This window comes from Procambarus clarkii, chromosome 1 (assembly GCF_040958095.1).
Source record: "Procambarus clarkii isolate CNS0578487 chromosome 1, FALCON_Pclarkii_2.0, whole genome shotgun sequence".
NCBI classification, from domain to species: Eukaryota; Metazoa; Arthropoda; class Malacostraca; order Decapoda; family Cambaridae; genus Procambarus; species Procambarus clarkii.
This window is the reverse complement of record NC_091150.1, coordinates 59,654,419-59,672,184: the sequence shown is the minus strand read 5'-3', so window position 1 is coordinate 59,672,184 and position 17,766 is coordinate 59,654,419. Positions and strand designations below refer to the sequence as shown.

Here is a 17,766-nt window from a genome sequence, read left to right as displayed (position 1 = left end):
GAAAATGCCAAATTCCAGCTAAAAAATATCATTAAGACAATTGGCGGGTCCTTTAACAAGCCGCCGGCTTTCTGTCCTCGTCGAGGTCACTAGATAGTTAGTGGCCCTTGGGTAAATTCAGTAAATATGTACAATAATTGTCAGCGCATCTTCCGAGCAACAAGGACAGCTACACAGTATATCTTAGAATTACGTAGGTAAACAACAAATGTAACATATTTGTTTACTACAATGTCGGTGCTGCCTGTAGAAGTTGAAAAAACAGTTTTACTTCGATATATACGATTTTTTAAGAAAATTCTACGTAAATAGGAGGCAGTAGAGCTCTGATAAGCCAGCGCTAAATCTTCCATATGAAGAATGTTGCTGCTCTCTGATTGGCCAAACGAAACACAATAGTGACCTCTATCGGCACGCAGGTGAACCAAACCCAGAACCCAAATATCTTCCTAAGTGGACCTACGTGAAATGCACCTAAGCATCTTCTTAGGGCATACTTAGGAACCTTCGTAGCAAACCCACTTACGAAGAAATACATGGAGCTTCGTGAATCTAGGTCATGATTCTGATGTAAAATGTAGATATGTATGGAAATACTTGACTCCCTAGATAATAATATAGATCTGGTGAGTGGAAGTTTCCACAGCTGTTCTTGTTCACTGTACCTCCTACTACCACTTTCTCATATGAAAACACTTACAAGGGGCTGAGTGGACAGTGCATGGGACTCGTAATTCTAAGGACCGGGGTTCGATCCCCGACGATGGGAGAAATAAATGGGCAGATATTCTTTCACCCTGATACCCGTGTTCACCTAGCAGTAAATAGGTACCAGGGAGTTATACAACTGTTACGGTCTGCTTCCTGGGGTATGTGTGTAAAAAACAATCAGTTGATTGACAGTTGAGAGGCGGGCCAAAAGAGCAGTGCTCAACCCCCGCAAGCACAACTAGGTTAATACTTACATGACATACACTTCCTTTCTACCGAAAAATAATCTCTTTGACATTTTCTCTATGTGCTCTCTATGTTTTATATTTGCCCAACCCATTCTGATTTCTCCATTCATTTCACTCATCTCCCCCATCTCCTATAACGGATCATATTTGACATTTTTCCATTCCATACATTTTGATTTCCTAGTTCACTTCACACACTTGCATCATCATCATCATCATCATCATCATCATCATCATCATCATCATCATCATCATCATCATCATCATCATCATCATCATCACCATCATCATCATCATCTTTCATAATTTTGCAATATTCAACTTGCACTGCAACACTTGCACTGCAACGCTTGCACTGCAACGCTTGCACTGCAACGCTTGCACTGCAACACTTGCACTGCAACACTTTGTTATGACCTCAGCCTACAGGAGAAACGAGTCTCCCTCTTTGAGAGTTATTCATCAAGCCTGACCTGATTAGAAGGTCTAGCAAATATTGAGGTGATAACGAATATGTAAAATAGTTGCTTGGATATGTATAACAGTTTGAGATTATGGGCAATGAAGAAGAAAACAGATAAATGACTGGCTAGGAGATGTGGACATTTTGCTGGAGGCGTGAGGCTCGCTTCCGGAGGACCTTGACCTCACTTGAGGCCAGACATCGCAGGGGAAAAGCCGCGCTCCGTTGAGCTCCCGTCAGAAGGGAACCCCTAGTGATATATCTCGAAGAGAAGAGAAGTGTGCAGACGTACCAGCTGTGGAATCGAGCTGGGGACGTGTGGTCTCAAGTCGTGGGCGATAATTAGTGAATCTTAAGCCGCCCGGAGGCATTATTGTGGGCCGTGGAAGCGCCGTGACCAGACGCCGTCAGAGGGAGAAGCGCCCTCGACCTGACGATCTGTGGTAAGCATGATATACGCCAGTTCAGAGTGATTGCTTGTAGTTGGTCGTGTGCCCAGCGACAGTAGCGATGTTTATTTATAAGTTAGACATGTTTTAATAAGGCAGAAAGCCTGAAATAGGAGAGTGAAGAGGGAGGAACACGGAGCGACGTCCGTCCCCTCTGAGCTCTGACAGACGACTGAGGGAGCCCGGCTCCTGACAGAGGAAGACCCTCCCAGCGAGTGAGGACCGCCGCCAGGCGAGGTGGAGTATGGACCCGCCCAAAACGGGGGAGTCCACTCTCACTGTATGTAGAGGACAGATAGAGGTTTGAGGCAAACATATTGTGTGATTATTTTTGTTTATGTGTTAGAGGGGAAACATTTTTATTGGAGTGTCGATGGGTTGCAGGTTTGTCCTTTGGGGAAGAAGTTGCTGAGAACTTCGAAGCCAGCATAGATGAAGTAATTGATGAGACTCCAAGGTAGTGAAGCAGAGGACCTCGAGCTGTGAGGAGAAGCAGTGAAGAGGAGTGTCACGTGCTTCTGTAGAGGTGGAGAAGCACCATAGTTGCTCGAGGAAACTTCATGGTGTAGCAGCCAAGAGAGCTGTGGAGGAACCTAGCAGAAGGGTGAAGCACCTTAGTTGCTCAAGAAAACTTCATGATAGCAGCCTGGAGGAGCTGCAGAGGATCCTGGTAGTGAAGCCCGGAAGAACCTAAAGATATTAGGGTAGTGAACTTCCAGAGGTGGAAGGGAAGTTCTGGTGGATTACTTATAGGGAGTTGATAGTGTTTGGTTGTCATTAGCGTGCAAGACGCAGTGAGAGGTGAGTGACTGTTTGCATTCTTATGTCAAGGAGTGTTTTATACTGAAGTTTAGAGTTACAGTCGTAGGCTGGATTACCTACAGATGTATGCGTTCCAGGACTGACAGTGATCGATTGATCATTGTTGTGTATCAATGAATATTTATACTGATATATGTTATTGCATTCATATGCTGATTTTCTTTGTACACATTTATAGATATATATATTCTCTTGCTGATGGTGCAACAGTGTATGTAGACTTGATCAACTTGAGGTGGTTGATAGTATCAGGTGGTGAACCAGGAGATAGGATACCACTTGATAAGCTGATGGTAGAGTTCTGGTTGTGTTGGAGGTGGATTGGAGATTACCTGATTGTAATAGTATAGAGTATAGGATTCATTATTATTATATGTGTGTATGTATCGTGTATGTGCTTTGTCCAGTAAATGTATTCCAATTTGCTGGTGTTTGCCCTTGTCCTAGTGAGGCTTCCCAGGAGGTAGTAAAGAAGGAGAGAGAGAGATAAAGAACCAAGAACCACTGCTGTGGACAGGGTAGAAGGTAATACTAGTAAGTCATAGGGGATTGAGGAGATCACATCTGATAAGGAGAGAGTGGGGAGTCACAGCGGCTCGAGTGGGTGTGTGCACGTGACAACGAGGCTAAGTGTTGGAGCCGCATCCCCTAAACGTGTGACGTTGAGCCCCTCTCCAAGAGCCAGAAGCGCCAAGGGTGATCTCCTAGTATAAACACTACCGAGTTGTGGGTTGGGTTGCCCATAGAGAAGGACCAACGACGACAACACCAACCAACCCACAGACTATAATAAATTGGGGGCCTGTCCGGGATAGTGAACTGACACACCCACACCCTGTCCAAGAGTGGATTTGTACACTCTTGCTGAAATAGATAAACTGTGTGACCGCAGGTGTATATTCTCTCTCTTGGGAAGACTCACAGGACAAAGATGGATAAGGTGCAAGCGTTTGTGGAGTCAGGCAAGCCTGAGGACTTGGAAGGTTGCACGAGGGATCAATTGAAACAAATAGCAGAAAAATGTGGCATTAGGTTGAAAGCATCTAAGGTGGCTGGCATGAAGGATGAGATCCTTAGACAGTTGAGAGCCAGAAGTGAAGCGGCAGAACAAGGAGCCCAGAAAGGAGCTGAAAGTGGAAAGGAGGATGATGGGCAGGATGAGGTGAGATCCCAGGGATCGAGTAGGAGCAGCAAGAGTAGCCGCAGTAGCAGGAGTAGCCGAAATAGGAGCTTGGAAAGGTTCCAGTTAGAGCTCATGATGCAGCGTGAGGAGAGACAGTTCCAGCTGGAAAAGATGAAGTTAGAACTCCAGATGAAAAATGAAGCTGAGAAGGAAAAAGAAAAAACCAGACTGGAAATAGAAAAAGAGAAAGCAAGACTAGAGGTGGAGAAAGAAAAAGAGAAAGCAAGACTAGAGGTCGAAAAAGAAAAGGAGAGAACAAAACAAATGCAGATAGAAGCGAACAGAACCTTGGCTGAGCAAAGGATTGAACATGGGTTGCCAGAGAGCACCACCCAGGTATCACACCCACCAGATGTTAGGGTTCGGGAGAAGGACATTCCCTTGTTTGTTCCCGAAGAGGCAGAGAGCTTCTTCGAGCATTTTGAAAAAGTAGCCAGTATCAAGGAGTGGCCACAGGAAGAATGGGCCCAGCTGGTCCAGTTAAGATTGACTGGTGCAGCCAGGGAGGCATACACCCAATTGTCACTGGAAGAGTGCCAGGATTATGCCACAGTAAAGAGCAGCATATTGCGCTCGTTTCAGTTAACCCCAGAAGCTTATAGGAAGCGCTTCAGAGAGATGATCAAAGTTGGAGCGTGTACGTTTGCTGAGACAGCAAGAGATCTGGAAAGACGATTCCAGAAGTGGATTGAGGCTGCTGGAGTTGGATCTTACGCTGACCTGAAGCAACTGATGGTCATGGAGAAGTTCTTGGAGATGATGCATCCCGAAACAAAGTTCAAGATCCAAGAAGCAGGGATAAAGGAGGTGAAAGATGCCGCAGATAGGGCGGATATGATTACTGAAGCGTACAAGAGCTTAAGGGAGAACAGAGTGAGAAGTGAGGCGAGATGCAGCAATGGCAGACCCAATGGAGTCTGGGGAGGAAGAAATTATGAGAGACCCAGAAGAGTCTGGGGTGAGAAGAATTTTGATAAATGGGCAGATAAAAGTAAGTACCCTAAAACTCAGAAGAGTAGGTCGCGTACTTCGTCTGAAAGTGAGGATGGAGGAGCTAAACGAGAAACTAATCGTGATCCAGGGAATCAAGAGTCCAGTAAAGCTCCACAGAGTACGAGTAGTACGTCTGGCCCGAGGAACTCCAATACGAGTAGACAAAGTCAGAGCTACTCTGGTACATATAGAAGAGACTTTTCCCAGATGAGATGTTACAATTGTAACGGATTGGGTCACGTGATGCGAGATTGTAGGCAGGGCAAAAGAGTTGTGACCCTGGCCATGTGTGACCCACGTAGGAAATATACTAATGTGTCCCAAGACAAACCACAGAAGGTGAACTTAGTGAACGAGAGGTATAGGCCGTTCATGAGCAAAGGTTGGATCAGAATAGGAAGCCAACCTGAGGTAGAAGTTGGTATCTTAAGGGATACCGGAGCTAATCAGAGCTTGATTACGAGAAACCTGATTGGGAATGATCGACGGTTAGCTGGCAGTGGGAAGATGAAAGTATATGGGTTATTGTCGGAGAGTGACATGCCCGTATGTGCTGTCCAGCTAAGGTCGAAATATGTGTCGGCAGAGGTGATGTTGGGAGTGTGCCCCGACATACCTATTCCAGGAGTCCAAGTGATCCTGGGGAATGACTTGTGTGGGACAAAGGTGTTGCCAAGAGTCATGGCGGAGACTGTGCCAGAGGAGTGCCCAGAAGGCCACGGCACGGGTGGGACACCTGAGAGTGTGAACCTGACTGACATCCGAGGAGATGCGTCAGGAGACCGCCAAACCATTGAGTACCCTGTCTCGGTAGTGATGAAGACAGAGGTGGCCGACAAGGAAGACGCTGGAGAAGATGAGACAGTGTCGATTCAACCGGTGGAAGATATCGATGTAGATATAGCATGGCTGTTTGATGAAAGTCCAGCCCAGAAAAATGAAGTCTCGGTGAAGTCAAAAGTGAAGATGGCCCAGCCGAAGAAGAATCATGTGAAGAGAGTTGACCTGAGTAACGCCCAGACTGCTGAAACTAAGAGTCGGAAGGTGAATGCAACTGTGCTGAGTAGGAATGAGGAAAGATGTGGACATACTGAGGACGGGAGTAGAGCGTCACGTTGTCCACGAGCCCAGAGGCATATGGATAGTGGAGTTAAGTTGTTTGAGATGTCAAGAGTTGACATGTTTCACAGAAAACGTGGAGGAGAGATAGTGAAGAAGAGTAATAGCCGAGAAAATGAAAGGAGAAGAGACAGTATGTGTGGAGAGATGCTTACGAGCACTCTGGGAGAGGTAGAGCGACATGAACGGTCGAGTGCTGTTGAGTGTAGTACAGTGCTCGAAGGAACCTTTAGGGAACGAAGAAGAGTTGAAGGAGAAGAAAGGGAATTGTATGAAGGTGAGAGATGTGGGAAGAGGATGATGATGCAAGCATGGATGAATAGTAGAAAGCCGAGGACTCGATGGAAGTCAAACAGGATGAGGTCTCGGATAAATGAGACGAAAGGGAGGATCGTCGGTGAAGACGAGGGAGTGAAGTATGATGACAGGAGACGAAAGTATAACGGCAGTAGATGGAAGTGTGAAGACGACAGAGGAGGTACAGACAGTAGACGTCTGACTCTGGACGTGAAGAGAAGAAGACGAGGTAACGGAGAGTGGAAACAATAAGTAGAGTGGACCGATGGAGTGCAGGCGTCCAAGGAGGACAGCCTAGCCAAGAGGTGCCAGAGAGGTCAGATCGTTTGTGAGAAGACCATGTTTCTGGAGAGTTGTGAGCCGAATGTTGCAAGGTGCAACGAACTAATTGTAGACTCCTAAGGGGGTACGTAAGCAGATCAACCGTTCGAACCAATCGGTTGAAGAACGAGACAGTGAGGTGGCGGATGTATTATCCCGAGCTTTGCCACTGGAATAACTCTCAAAAATAAGGGGAGGGGAGTGTTATGACCTCAGCCTACAGGAGAAACGAGTCTCCCTCTTTGAGAGTTATTCATCAAGCCTGACCTGATTAGAAGGTCTAGCAAATATTGAGGTGATAACGCATATGTAAAATAGTTGCTTGGATATGTATAACAGTTTGAGATTATGGGCAATGAAGAAGAAAACAGATAAATGACTGGCTAGGAGATGTGGACATTTTGCTGGAGGCGTGAGGCTCGCTTCCGGAGGACCTTGACCTCACTTGAGGCCAGACATCGCAGGGGAAAAGCCGCACTCCGTTGAGCTCCCGTCAGAAGGGAACCCCTAGTGATATATCTCGAAGAGAAGAGAAGTGTGCAGACGTACCAGCTGTGGAATCGAGCTGGGGACGTGTGGTCTCAAGTCGTGGGCGATAATTAGTGAATCTTAAGCCGCCCGGAGGCATTATTGTGGGCCGTGGAAGCGCCGTGACCAGACGCCGTCAGAGGGAGAAGCGCCCTCGACCAGACGATCTGTGGTAAGCACGATATACGCCAGTTCATAGTGATTGCTTGTAGTTGGTCGTGTGCCCAGCGACAGTAGCGATGTTTATTTATAAGTTAGACATGTTTTAATAAGGCAGAAAGCCTGAAATAGGAGAGTGAAGAGGGAGGAACACGGAGCGACGTCCGTCCCCTCTGAGCTCTGACAGACGACTGAGGGAGCCCGGCTCCTGACGGAGGAAGACCCTCCCAGCGAGTGAGGACCGCCGCCAGGCGAGGTGGAGTATGGACCCGCCCAAAACGGGGGAGTCCACTCTCACTGTATGTAGAGGACAGATAGAGGTTTGAGGCAAACATATTGTGTGATTATTTTTGTTTATGTGTTAGAGGGGAAACATTTTTATTGGAGTGTCGATGGGTTGCAGGTTTGTCCTTTGGGGAAGAAGTTGCTGAGAACTTCGAAGCCAGCATAGATGAAGTAATTGATGAGACTCCAAGGTAGTGAAGCAGAGGACCTCAAGCTGTGAGGAGAAGCAGTGAAGAGGAGTGTCACGTGCTTCTGTAGAGGTGGAGAAGCACCATAGTTGCTCGAGGAAACTTCATGGTGTAGCAGCCAAGAGAGCTGTTGAGGAACCTAGCAGAAGGGTGAAGCACCTTAATTGCTCAAGGAAATTTCATGATAGCAGCCTGGAGGAGCTGCAGAGGATCCTGGTAGTGAAGCCCGGAAGAACCTAAAGATATTAGGGTAGTGAACTTCCAGAGGTGGAAGGGAAGTTCTGGTGGATTACTTATAGGGAGTTGATAGTGTTTGGTTGTCATTAGCGTGCAAGACGCAGTGAGAGGTGAGTGACTGTTTGCATTCTTATGTCAAGGAGTGTTTTATACTGAAGTTTAGAGTTACAGTCGTAGGCTGGATTACCTACAGATGTATGCGTTCCAGGACTGACAGTGATCGATTGATCATTGTTGTGTATCAATGAATATTTATACTGATATATGTTATTGCATTCATATGCTGATTTTCTTTGTACACATTTATAGATACATATTTATATTCTCTTGCTGATGGTGCAACAGTGTATGTAGACCTGATCAACTTGAGGTGGTTGATAGTATCAGGTGGTGAACCAGGAGATAGGATACCACTTGATAAGCTGATGGTAGAGTTCTGATTGTGTTGGAGAGCAACCTGATTGAAATAGTATAGAGTATAGGATTCATTATTATTATATGTGTGTATGTATCGTGTATGTGCTTTGTCCAGTAAATGTATTCCAATTTGCTGGTGTTTGCCCTTGTCCTAGTGAGGCTTCCCAGGAGGTAGTAAAGAAGGAGAGAGAGAGATAAAGAACCAAGAACCACTGCTGTGGACAGGGTAAAAGGTAATACTAGTAAGTCATAGGGGATTGAGGAGATTACATCTGATAAGGAGAGAGTGGGGAGTCACAGCGGCTCGAGTGGTTGTGTGCACGTGACAACGAGGCTAAGTGTTGGAGCCGCATCCCCTAAACGTGTGACGTTGAGCCCCTCTCCAAGAGCCAGAAGCGCCAAGGGTGATCTCCTAGTATAAGCACTCTACCGAGTTGTGGGTTGGGTTGTCCATAGAGAAGGACCAACGACGACAACACCAACCAACCCACAGACTATAGTAACTTGCACTGCAACACTTGCACTGCAACGCTTGCACTGCAACACTTGCACTGCAACGCTTGCACTGCAACACTTGCACTGCAACACTTGCACTGCAACACTTGCACTGCAACACTTGCACTGCACCACTTGCACTGCAACACTTGCACTGCAACACTTGCACTGCAACACTTGCACTGCAACACTTGCACTGCACCACTTGCACTGCAACACTTGCACTGCAACACTTGCACTGCAGCACTTGCACTGCAACACTTGCATTGCAACACTTGCACTGCAACGCTTGCACTGCAACGCTTGCACTGCAACACTTGCACTGCAACGCTTGCACTGCAATGCTTGCACTGCAACGCTTGCACTGCAACGCTTGCACTGCAACACTTGCACTGCAACGCTTGCACTGCAACGCTTGCACTGCAACGCTTGCACTGCATCGCTTGCACTGCAACACTTGCACTGCAACACTTGCACTGCAATGCTTGCACTGCAACACTTGCACTGCAACACTTGCACTGCAACACTTACACTGCAACACTTGCACTGCAACACTTGCACTGCAACACTTGCACTGCAACGCTTGCACTGCAACGCTTGCACTGCAACACTTGCACTGCAACACTTGCACTGCAACACTTGCACTGCAACACTTGCACTGCAACACTTGCATTGCAACGCTTGCACTGCAACACTTGCACTGCAACACTTGCACTGCAACACTTTGTTATGATCTCAGCCTACAGGAGAAACGAGTCTCCCTCCTTGAGAGTTATTCGTCAAGCCTGACCTAACTAGAAGGTCTAGCAAATATTGAGGTGATAACCCATATGTAAAATGGCTGGTTGGATATGTAAAACAATTTAAGATTATGGGCAGTGAGTAAGGAAATAGATAAATGACTGGCTAGGAGATGTGGACATTTTGCTGGAGGCGTGAGGCTCGCTTCCGGAGGACCTTGACCTCACTTGAGTGCCAGACATCGCAGGGGGAAGCCGCGCTCCATTTGAGCTCCCGCCAGAAGGGAACCCCTAGTGATATATCTCGAAGAGAAGAGAAGTGTGTAGACGTGCCAGCTGTGGAACCGAGCTGGGAACGTTGTGGTATCAAGTCCTGGTCGACGAGCAGAGTTTAATAAGCTACTCAGAGGCATTTTCGTGGGCTGTGTGGAGCGCCCTGACCAGACGCCGTCAGAGGAAAAGCGCCCTCAATCAGTTAATCTGTGGTAAGCACGATATACGCCAGTTCATAGTGATCACTTGTAGTTGGTCGTGTGCCCAGCGACAGTTGCAATGTTTATTTATAAGTTAGACATGTTTTAATAAGGCAGAAAGCCTGAAATAGGAGAGTGAAGAGGGAGGAGCACGGAGCGACGTCCGCCCCCTCTGAGCGCTGGCCGACGACTGAGGGAGCCTGGCTCTTGACGGAGGAAGACCCTCCCAGCGAGTGAAGACCGCCGCCAGGCGAGGTGGAGTATGGACCCGCCCAAAACGGGGGAGTCCACTCTCACTGTATGTAGAGAACAGATAGAGGTTTGAGGCAAGCATATTGTGTGGTTATTTTTGTTTATGTGTTAAAGGGGAACATTTTATTGGAGTGTCGATGGGTTGCAGGTTTGTTTTTTGGGGAAGAAGTTGCTGAGAACTTCGAAGCCAGCAGATGAAGTAGCTGATGAGACTCCAAGGTAGTGGAGCAGAGGACCTCGAGCTGTGAGGAGAAGCAGCAGTGAAGAGGAGTGTCACGTGCTTCTGTAGAGGTGGAGAAGCACCATAGTTGCTCGAGGAAACTTCATGGTGTAGCAGCCAAGAGAGCTGTGGAAGACCCTAGCAGAAGGGTGAAGCACCGTAGTTGCTCAAGGAAATTTCATGATAGCAGCCTGGAGGAGCTGCAGAGGATCCTGGTAGTGAAGCCCGGAAGAACCTAAGGATATTAGGGTAGTGAACTTCCAGAGGTGGAAGGGGAAGTTCTGGTGGATTACTTATAGGGAGTTGATAGTGTTTGGTTGTCATTAGCGTGCAAGACGCAGTGAGAGGTGAGTGACTGTTGGCATTCTTACGTCAAGGAGTTTTTTATACTGAAGTATCAATGAACATTTATACTGGCATATGTTATTGCATTCAAATGCTGATTTTCTATATATATATGTTATCTTGCTGATGGTGCAACAGTGTATGTAGACTTGATCAACTTGAGGAGGTTGATAGTATCAGGTGGTGAACCATGAGATAGGATACCACTTGATAAGCTGATAATAGAGTTCTGATGGTGTTGGAGTGCAACCTGATTGTGATATTATAGAGTATAGGATTCATTATTATTATATGTGTGTATGTATCGTGTATGTGCTTTGTCCAGTAAATGTGTCACAATTTGCTGGTGTTTGCCCTTGTCCTAGTGAGGCTTCCCAGGAGGTAGTAAAGAAGGAGAGAGAGAGAGAAAGAACCAAGAACTACTGCCGTGGACAGGGAAGGAGGTAATACTAGTAAGTCATAGGGGATTGAGGAGATCATATCTCATAAGGAGAGAGTGGGGAGTCACAGCGGCTCGAGTGGGTGTGTGCACGTGACAACGAGGCTAAGTGTTGGAGCCGCATCCCCTAAACGTGTGACGTTGAGCCCCTCTCCAAGAGCCAGAAGCGCCAAGGGTGATCTCCTAGTATAAGCACTCTACCGAGTTGTGGGTTGGGTTGTCCATAGAGAAGGATCAACGACGACAACACCAACCAACCCACAGACTATAATAACTTGCACTGCAACACTTACACTGCAACACTTGCACTGCAACACTTGCACTGCAACACTTGCACTGCAACACTTGCACAGCAACACTTGCACTGCAACACTTGCACTGCAACACTTGCACTGCAACACTTGCACTGCAACACTTGCACAGCAACACTTGCACTGCAACACTTGCACTGCAACACTTGCACTGCAACACTTGCACTGCAACACTTGCACTGCAACACTTGCACAGCAACACTTGCACTGCAACACTTGCACTGCAACACTTGCACTGCAACACTTGCACAGCAACACTTGCACAGCAACACTTGCACTGCAACACTTGCACTGCAACACTTGCACTGCAACACTTGCACTGCAACGCTTGCACTGCAACACTTGCACTGCAACGCTTGCACTGCAACACTTGCACAGCAACACTTGCACTGCAACACTTGCACTGCAACGCTTGCACTGCAACGCTTGCACTGCAACACTTGCACTGCAACGCTTGCACTGCAACGCTTGCACTGCAACACTTGCACTGCAACACTTGCACTGCAACACTTGCACTGCAACACTTGCACTGCAACGCTTGCACTGCAACACTTGCACTGCAACACTTGCACTGCAACACTTGCACAGCAACACTTGCACTGCAACACTTGCAACAAGCATACATCCCCTGCCGTGTAGTGTACTTTTCCCTGCTGGTGTACTCACCTACTTGTGGCTGCAGCGTCGAGTTCTAGCTTCTGGACACCACTTTTCTAGCCGTAGGTGGCCTAACGCAATAACTCCGGGCCTATTTTTCGATCATACCTGTTTTTAAAGTTAAGAATGGTGTTAGTCTATACAATCTGCTCCTTTAGGTCATTATATTTAATCACTACCCTTACGTTCACCCTTATGCGGTGTGTGTGTGTGTGTTTGTGTGTTTGTGTGTTTGTGTGTGTGTGTGTGTGTGTGTGTGTGTGTGTGTGTGTGTGTGTGTGTGTGTGTGTGTTTGTGTGTTTGTGTGTGTGTGTGTGTGTGTGTGTGTGTGTGTGTGTGTGTGTGTGTGTGTGTGTGTGTGTGTGTGTGTGTGTGTGTTTGTGTGTGTGTGTGTGTGTGTGTGTGTGTGTGTGTGTGTGTGTTTGTGTGTTTGTGTGTTTGTGTGTGTGTGTGTGTGTGTGTGTGTGTGTGTGTGTGTGTGTGTGTGTGTGTGTGTGTGTGTGTGTGTGTGTGTGTGTGTGTTTGTGTGAGTGGCTACCTACCTTGAGGCTACCTTGAGGTGCTTCCGGGGCTTAGTGTCCCCGCGGCCCGGTCGTCGACCTGGCCTCCTGGTTGCTGGACTGAGCAACCAGGCTGTTAGACGCGGCTGCTCGCAGCCTGACGTATGAGTCACAGCCTGGTTGATTAGGTATCCTTTGGAGGTGCTTATCCAGTTCTCTCTTGAACACTGTGAGGGGTTTGCCAGTTATGCCCCTTATGTGTAGTGGAAGCGTGTTGAACAGTCTCGGGCCTCTGATGTTGATAGAGTTCTCTCTCAGAGTACCTGTTGCACCTCTGCTTTTTAACGGGGGTATTCTGCACATCCTGCCATGTCTTCTGGTCTCATGTGGTGTTATTTCTGTGTGCAGGTTTGGGACCAGCCCCTCAATTATTTTCCACGTGTAATTTTTTTTTTTTTTTTTTGAGATATATACAAGAGTTGTTACATTCTCGTACAGCCACTAGTACGCGTAGCGTTTCGGGCAAGTCATTAATCCTATGGTCCCTGGAATACGATCCCCTGCCGCGAAGAGTCGTTGAATTATTATGTATCTCTCCCGCCAGCGCTCAAGGGGGTACAGATTTAGGCTCTTTAGTCGGTCCCAGTAATTTAGATGTTTTACTGAGTGGATTCTAGCAGTAAAGGATCTCTGCACGCTCTCTAGGTCAGCAATTTCTCCAGCTTTGAAAGGGGCTGCCATTGTGCAGCAGTACTCCACTCTAGAGAGCACAAGCGTTTTGAAAAGTATCATCATCGGGATAGCATCTCTAGTGTGAAAAGTTCTTGTTATCCAACCTGTCATTTTTCTTGCAGTTGTGACGGCTACTTTATTGTGTTCTTTAAAGGTAAGGTCTTCCGACATGAGTACACCCAGATCCTTTACATTGCCTTTTCGTTCTATTTTATGATTTGCCTGAGTTTTGTACGTGGTTTCTGTTTTTATATTTTCAATTTTTCCGTAGCGCATGAGCTGGAACTTATCCTCGTTAAACACCATATTATTTTCTGTAGCCCATAGAAAGACCTGATCTACATCTGACTGGAGGTTTGCCGTGTCCTCTATGTTGCCAACTCTCATGAAAATCCTAGTGTCATCTGCAAAGGATGATACAGTTCTATAGGTTGTGTTCTGGACTATGTCCGATATGAGGATGAGAAAAAGTACTGGAGCAAGCACAGTACCCTGGGGGACTGAGCTCTTCACGGTTGATGGGCTGGATTTTATTTTGTTGACTATTACACATTGGGTTCTGTTGGTCAGGAAATTGTAGATCCATCTGCCTATTTTCCCGGTAATTCCTTTTGAACGCATTTTATGTGCAATAACACCATGGTCACATTTATCAAAAGCTTTTGCGAAATCTGTGTAAATTACATCAGCGTTTTGTTTGTCTTCCATAGCATCTAATGCCATATCATAGTGGTCCAGCAACTGCGACAGGCAAGAGCGCCCTGTTCTGAAACCATGTTGTCCGGGGTTATGGAGATGCTGTGATTCCATGTATTTTGTGATCTTACTTCTTAGCACTCTCTCAAAAATTTTTATGATGTGCGATGTTAGTGCTATCGGTCTGTAATTTTTTGCCTCTGCCTTATTTCCTCCTTTATGGAGTGGTGCTATCTCTGCTGTTTTTAGTATGTCAGGGATAACGCCAGTATCTAGGCTTTGTCTCCACAGTATGTGAAGGGCCTGCGATAGTGGTTTCTTACAGTTCTTGATGAATATGGAGTTCCAAGAATCCGGGCCTGGTGCAGAGTGCATAGGCATACTGTTTATGGCTTCTTCAAAATCTAGTGGGGATAGGGCGACGTCTGATATATGATTTGATGTTGGTATCATATCCATGAAAAATTCATTTGGGTTATCAATCTTTAGTGCATTTAATGGCTCGCTGAAAACAGAGTCGTACTGCTTCCTCAGTAATTCGCTCATTTCTTTGTTGTCATCGGTGAAAGTTCCATCTCCCTTTCGCAGGGGCCCGATACTAGATGTGTTTTTTTATCTTGATTTTGCATAGGAGAAAAAATATTTCGGATTTCTCTCTATTTCACTGATGGCCTTTGCTCTCTTTGCCTCTCCTGGGTTTTGTATGATTCTTGTAGCTTGAGTTCAATTGTTTCTATTTCTCTACCTAACCTTCTTCGCCGTTCTTGAGATAGGGTGCGACTCTCAAGTTGTTCCGCGATTCGTTTTCTTCGCCTATATAGGGAACGACGTTCCCGTTCCAATCTGCATCTCTTTCTCTTTTTTCTTAGGGGTATGCGGTTTGAACATATTTCTAGTGCTACTGAGCTTATTTTTTCCAGGCACTGGTTCAGGTTTGCATTTCCTAGCTGTTCTTCCCAGTTTATTTCTGTGAAGTCCTGGTTTATTTGCTCCCAGTTTATCTGTTTATTATTGAAGTTGAATTTGCTGAAATCTCCTCCACCGGGAATCAGGACTGGTTTTGAAGGTCCATTCCCCATGGTTGTCAGAACTTCAATTAAGTTGTGATCTAAGTAACAGGTATTTGTAATCATTATGTTCCCGATCAACTCATCATTATTAGTGAAAATGAGGTCCAGCGTGTTCTCCTTCCTAGTTGGTTCTACTATTTGCTGGTTTAAGGCAAACCTATCGCACATTCGTAGCAGGTCATTTGCATGTGCCTGTTCATTTAGGCTACTTCCTGGTATTCTTTCTGATATTACTGTATTAGCCAGGTGCTTCCATTTCAGGTGCCGTATGTTGAAGTCCCCAAGCAGGATGATGTTCGGAGCTGGATTTGTGAGGTTTTCCAAGCAGTGTTCTATTTTCATTAGTTGGTCTTTAAACTGCTGAGGGTTTGCCTCCAGTGACTTATATACAAGGACAACAACTACATTTAGGATCTCTATTTTGACTATCAGCACTTCCACCATTTGAGGTGTTTAGCAGCTCAGTACAGATGAGTGTGTCTTTGATGTAGAGGCTGACCCCACCCTGAAGCCGGTGTTTCCTGTCACATCTGAAGAGATTGTATTCTGAGATCCATATTTCACCATCAAGGTAGTCCTTTGTGTGAGTTTCCGTTAGGGCTGCAAACACTGCATTTGCCTCATGAAGGAGACCATCTATAAAGGGAACTTTGTTGGATTTGCGTGTTTTTATACCCTGGATGTTGGCAAATATAAATGATGTTATCGTGTTAGTGGAAGTGCTGGATGCTTTAATTGGTGTTAATATCTGAGGCTCTGGTAAGGAGGCCACTGTGTTTGCGTCCTCTCTAGCATTTGACCGAGTTGGTGGTAGAGTCTGGTCATTTTTAGCCATTCTTCTCCTCCTCCTCTTGCTAAAAAATTATCCCGGTCGATGGAGTAGTGGCTGTTTTCATAGTGGTAGTCTGTCGGTTTTATTCGCCTGGTACCTCTTATATGAAAAGCTGGACATTCAGCATTGAAGCACTCTTTCCTGTCCAAAAAGTTCTTGCAAATTTCTGGGTGAAAGAATTCACAGCTTTTGGTACATTTACCTGTATTGAGGAGGTTTCTGCACTTTCTAGGGTGACCGTGTGTACATGTTCCATTTATTCTTCCCGATTCCCCATGCTTACAGGTTGCCCATCTGTAATACCAACAGATTTTGGGGCCTTGTTTTGTTTGTGTCCCTCTGCCAGGGACCGCACTCTGCTGCGGCGCCCCCGACACTGTGCCCTGCTCCGGGGCCTGTGACACCACGCTCTGCTCCGGGGCCTGTGACACCGCGCTCTGCTCCGGGGCCTGTGACACCGCGCTCTGCTCCGGGGCCTGTGACACCGCGCTCTGCTCCGGGGCCTGTGACACTGTGCCCTGCTCCGGGGCCTGTGACACCGTGCTCTGCTCCGGTGCCTGTGACACCACGCTCTGCTCCGGGGCCTGTGATACCGCGCTCTGCTCCGGTGCCTGTGACACCACGCTCTGCTCCGGGGCATGTGACACCGCGCTCTGCTCCGGTGCCTGTGACACCGCGCTCTGCTCCGGTGCCTGTGACACCACGCTCTGCTCCGGGGCCTGTGACACTGTGCCCTGCTCCGGGGCCTGTGACACCGCGCTCTGCTCCGGTGCCTGTGACACCGCGCTCTGCTCCGGTGCCTGTGACACCGCGCTCCGCTCCGGTGCCTGTGACACCGCGCTCTGCTCAGGGGTCCCCGACTCCGCGCCCTGCTCAGGCATCCCCGACTCCGCGCCCTGCTCAGGCATCCCCGACTCCGCGCCCTGCTCAGGCATCCCCGACTCCGCGCCCTGCTCAGGCATCCCCGACTCCGCGCCCTGCTCAGGCATCCCCGACTCCGCGCCCTGCTCAGGCATCCCCGACTCCGCGCCCTGCTCAGGCATCCCCGACTCCGCGCCCTGCTCAGGCATCCCCGACTCCGCGCCCTGCTCAGGCATCCCCGACTCCGCGCCCTGCTCAGGCATCCCCGACTCCGCGCCCTGCTCAGGCATCCCCGACTCCGCGCCCTGCTCAGGCATCCCCGACTCCGCACCCTGCTCAGGCGCCGCTGCCACAGCTGGTTGTACCTTGGTGTCATGTACAGTTTGTTTGAAGACATTAGAAATTGCTATGCAGGCATTAATTAGTAATTCTCAGTTTTCGGCGGGAGTTTTATCCAGGATTTCCATCAATTTCAAAAAAGTTACATCATCCTTTTTGCAGAGCCAGTACACAGAGTGGTCACTGAGACCATTTCTCCTTGAATTGTTAGTCATGTTGGCACATATTTTGTGTATGGCTGCTGAACAGAGTTGGCATTGAAAGCTCTGTTGGTAATCTACCTTCATGTTGCATTCTATGCACGTTTTTATCAAAGCCATTTTTTGAACACTTCTGTTCAGTGGTGATGGTCTTACAAGGTGGGATGTTGACCGGCGGGGGAGT

At 47.5% G+C, this 17,766-nt stretch overlaps 1 protein-coding gene across 1 annotated transcript; it reads right to left on the bottom strand.

Moving 5' to 3' along the window:
* Positions 1-1,149: 1,149 nt before the first annotated feature.
* LOC138363600 (uncharacterized) lies at positions 1,150-12,316 on the bottom strand. The gene is made up of 3 exons (XM_069322967.1): positions 11,678-12,316; positions 8,912-9,545; positions 1,150-1,328 (listed from the first exon to the last, which is right to left on the bottom strand). Exons 1-3 carry the CDS (start codon positions 12,314-12,316, stop codon positions 1,150-1,152), a joined length of 1,452 nt encoding a protein of 483 aa, XP_069179068.1.
* Between the last annotated feature and the right edge of the window lie 5,450 nt (positions 12,317-17,766).

Coding starts and splice junctions, on each gene's coding strand:
- LOC138363600 (XM_069322967.1), bottom strand. CDS start 12,316: ATGCTTGTTGCAAGTGTTGCAGTGCAAGTGTTGCTGTGCAAGTGTTGC. Junction 9,546..11,677: donor TGCAGTGCAAGTGTTGCAGT/GTAAGTGTTGCA, acceptor CAAGTGTTGCAG/TGCAAGTGTTGCAGTGCAAG. Junction 1,329..8,911: donor AGTGCAAGTTACTATAGTCT/GTGGGTTGGTTG, acceptor CAAGCGTTGCAG/TGCAAGCGTTGCAGTGCAAG.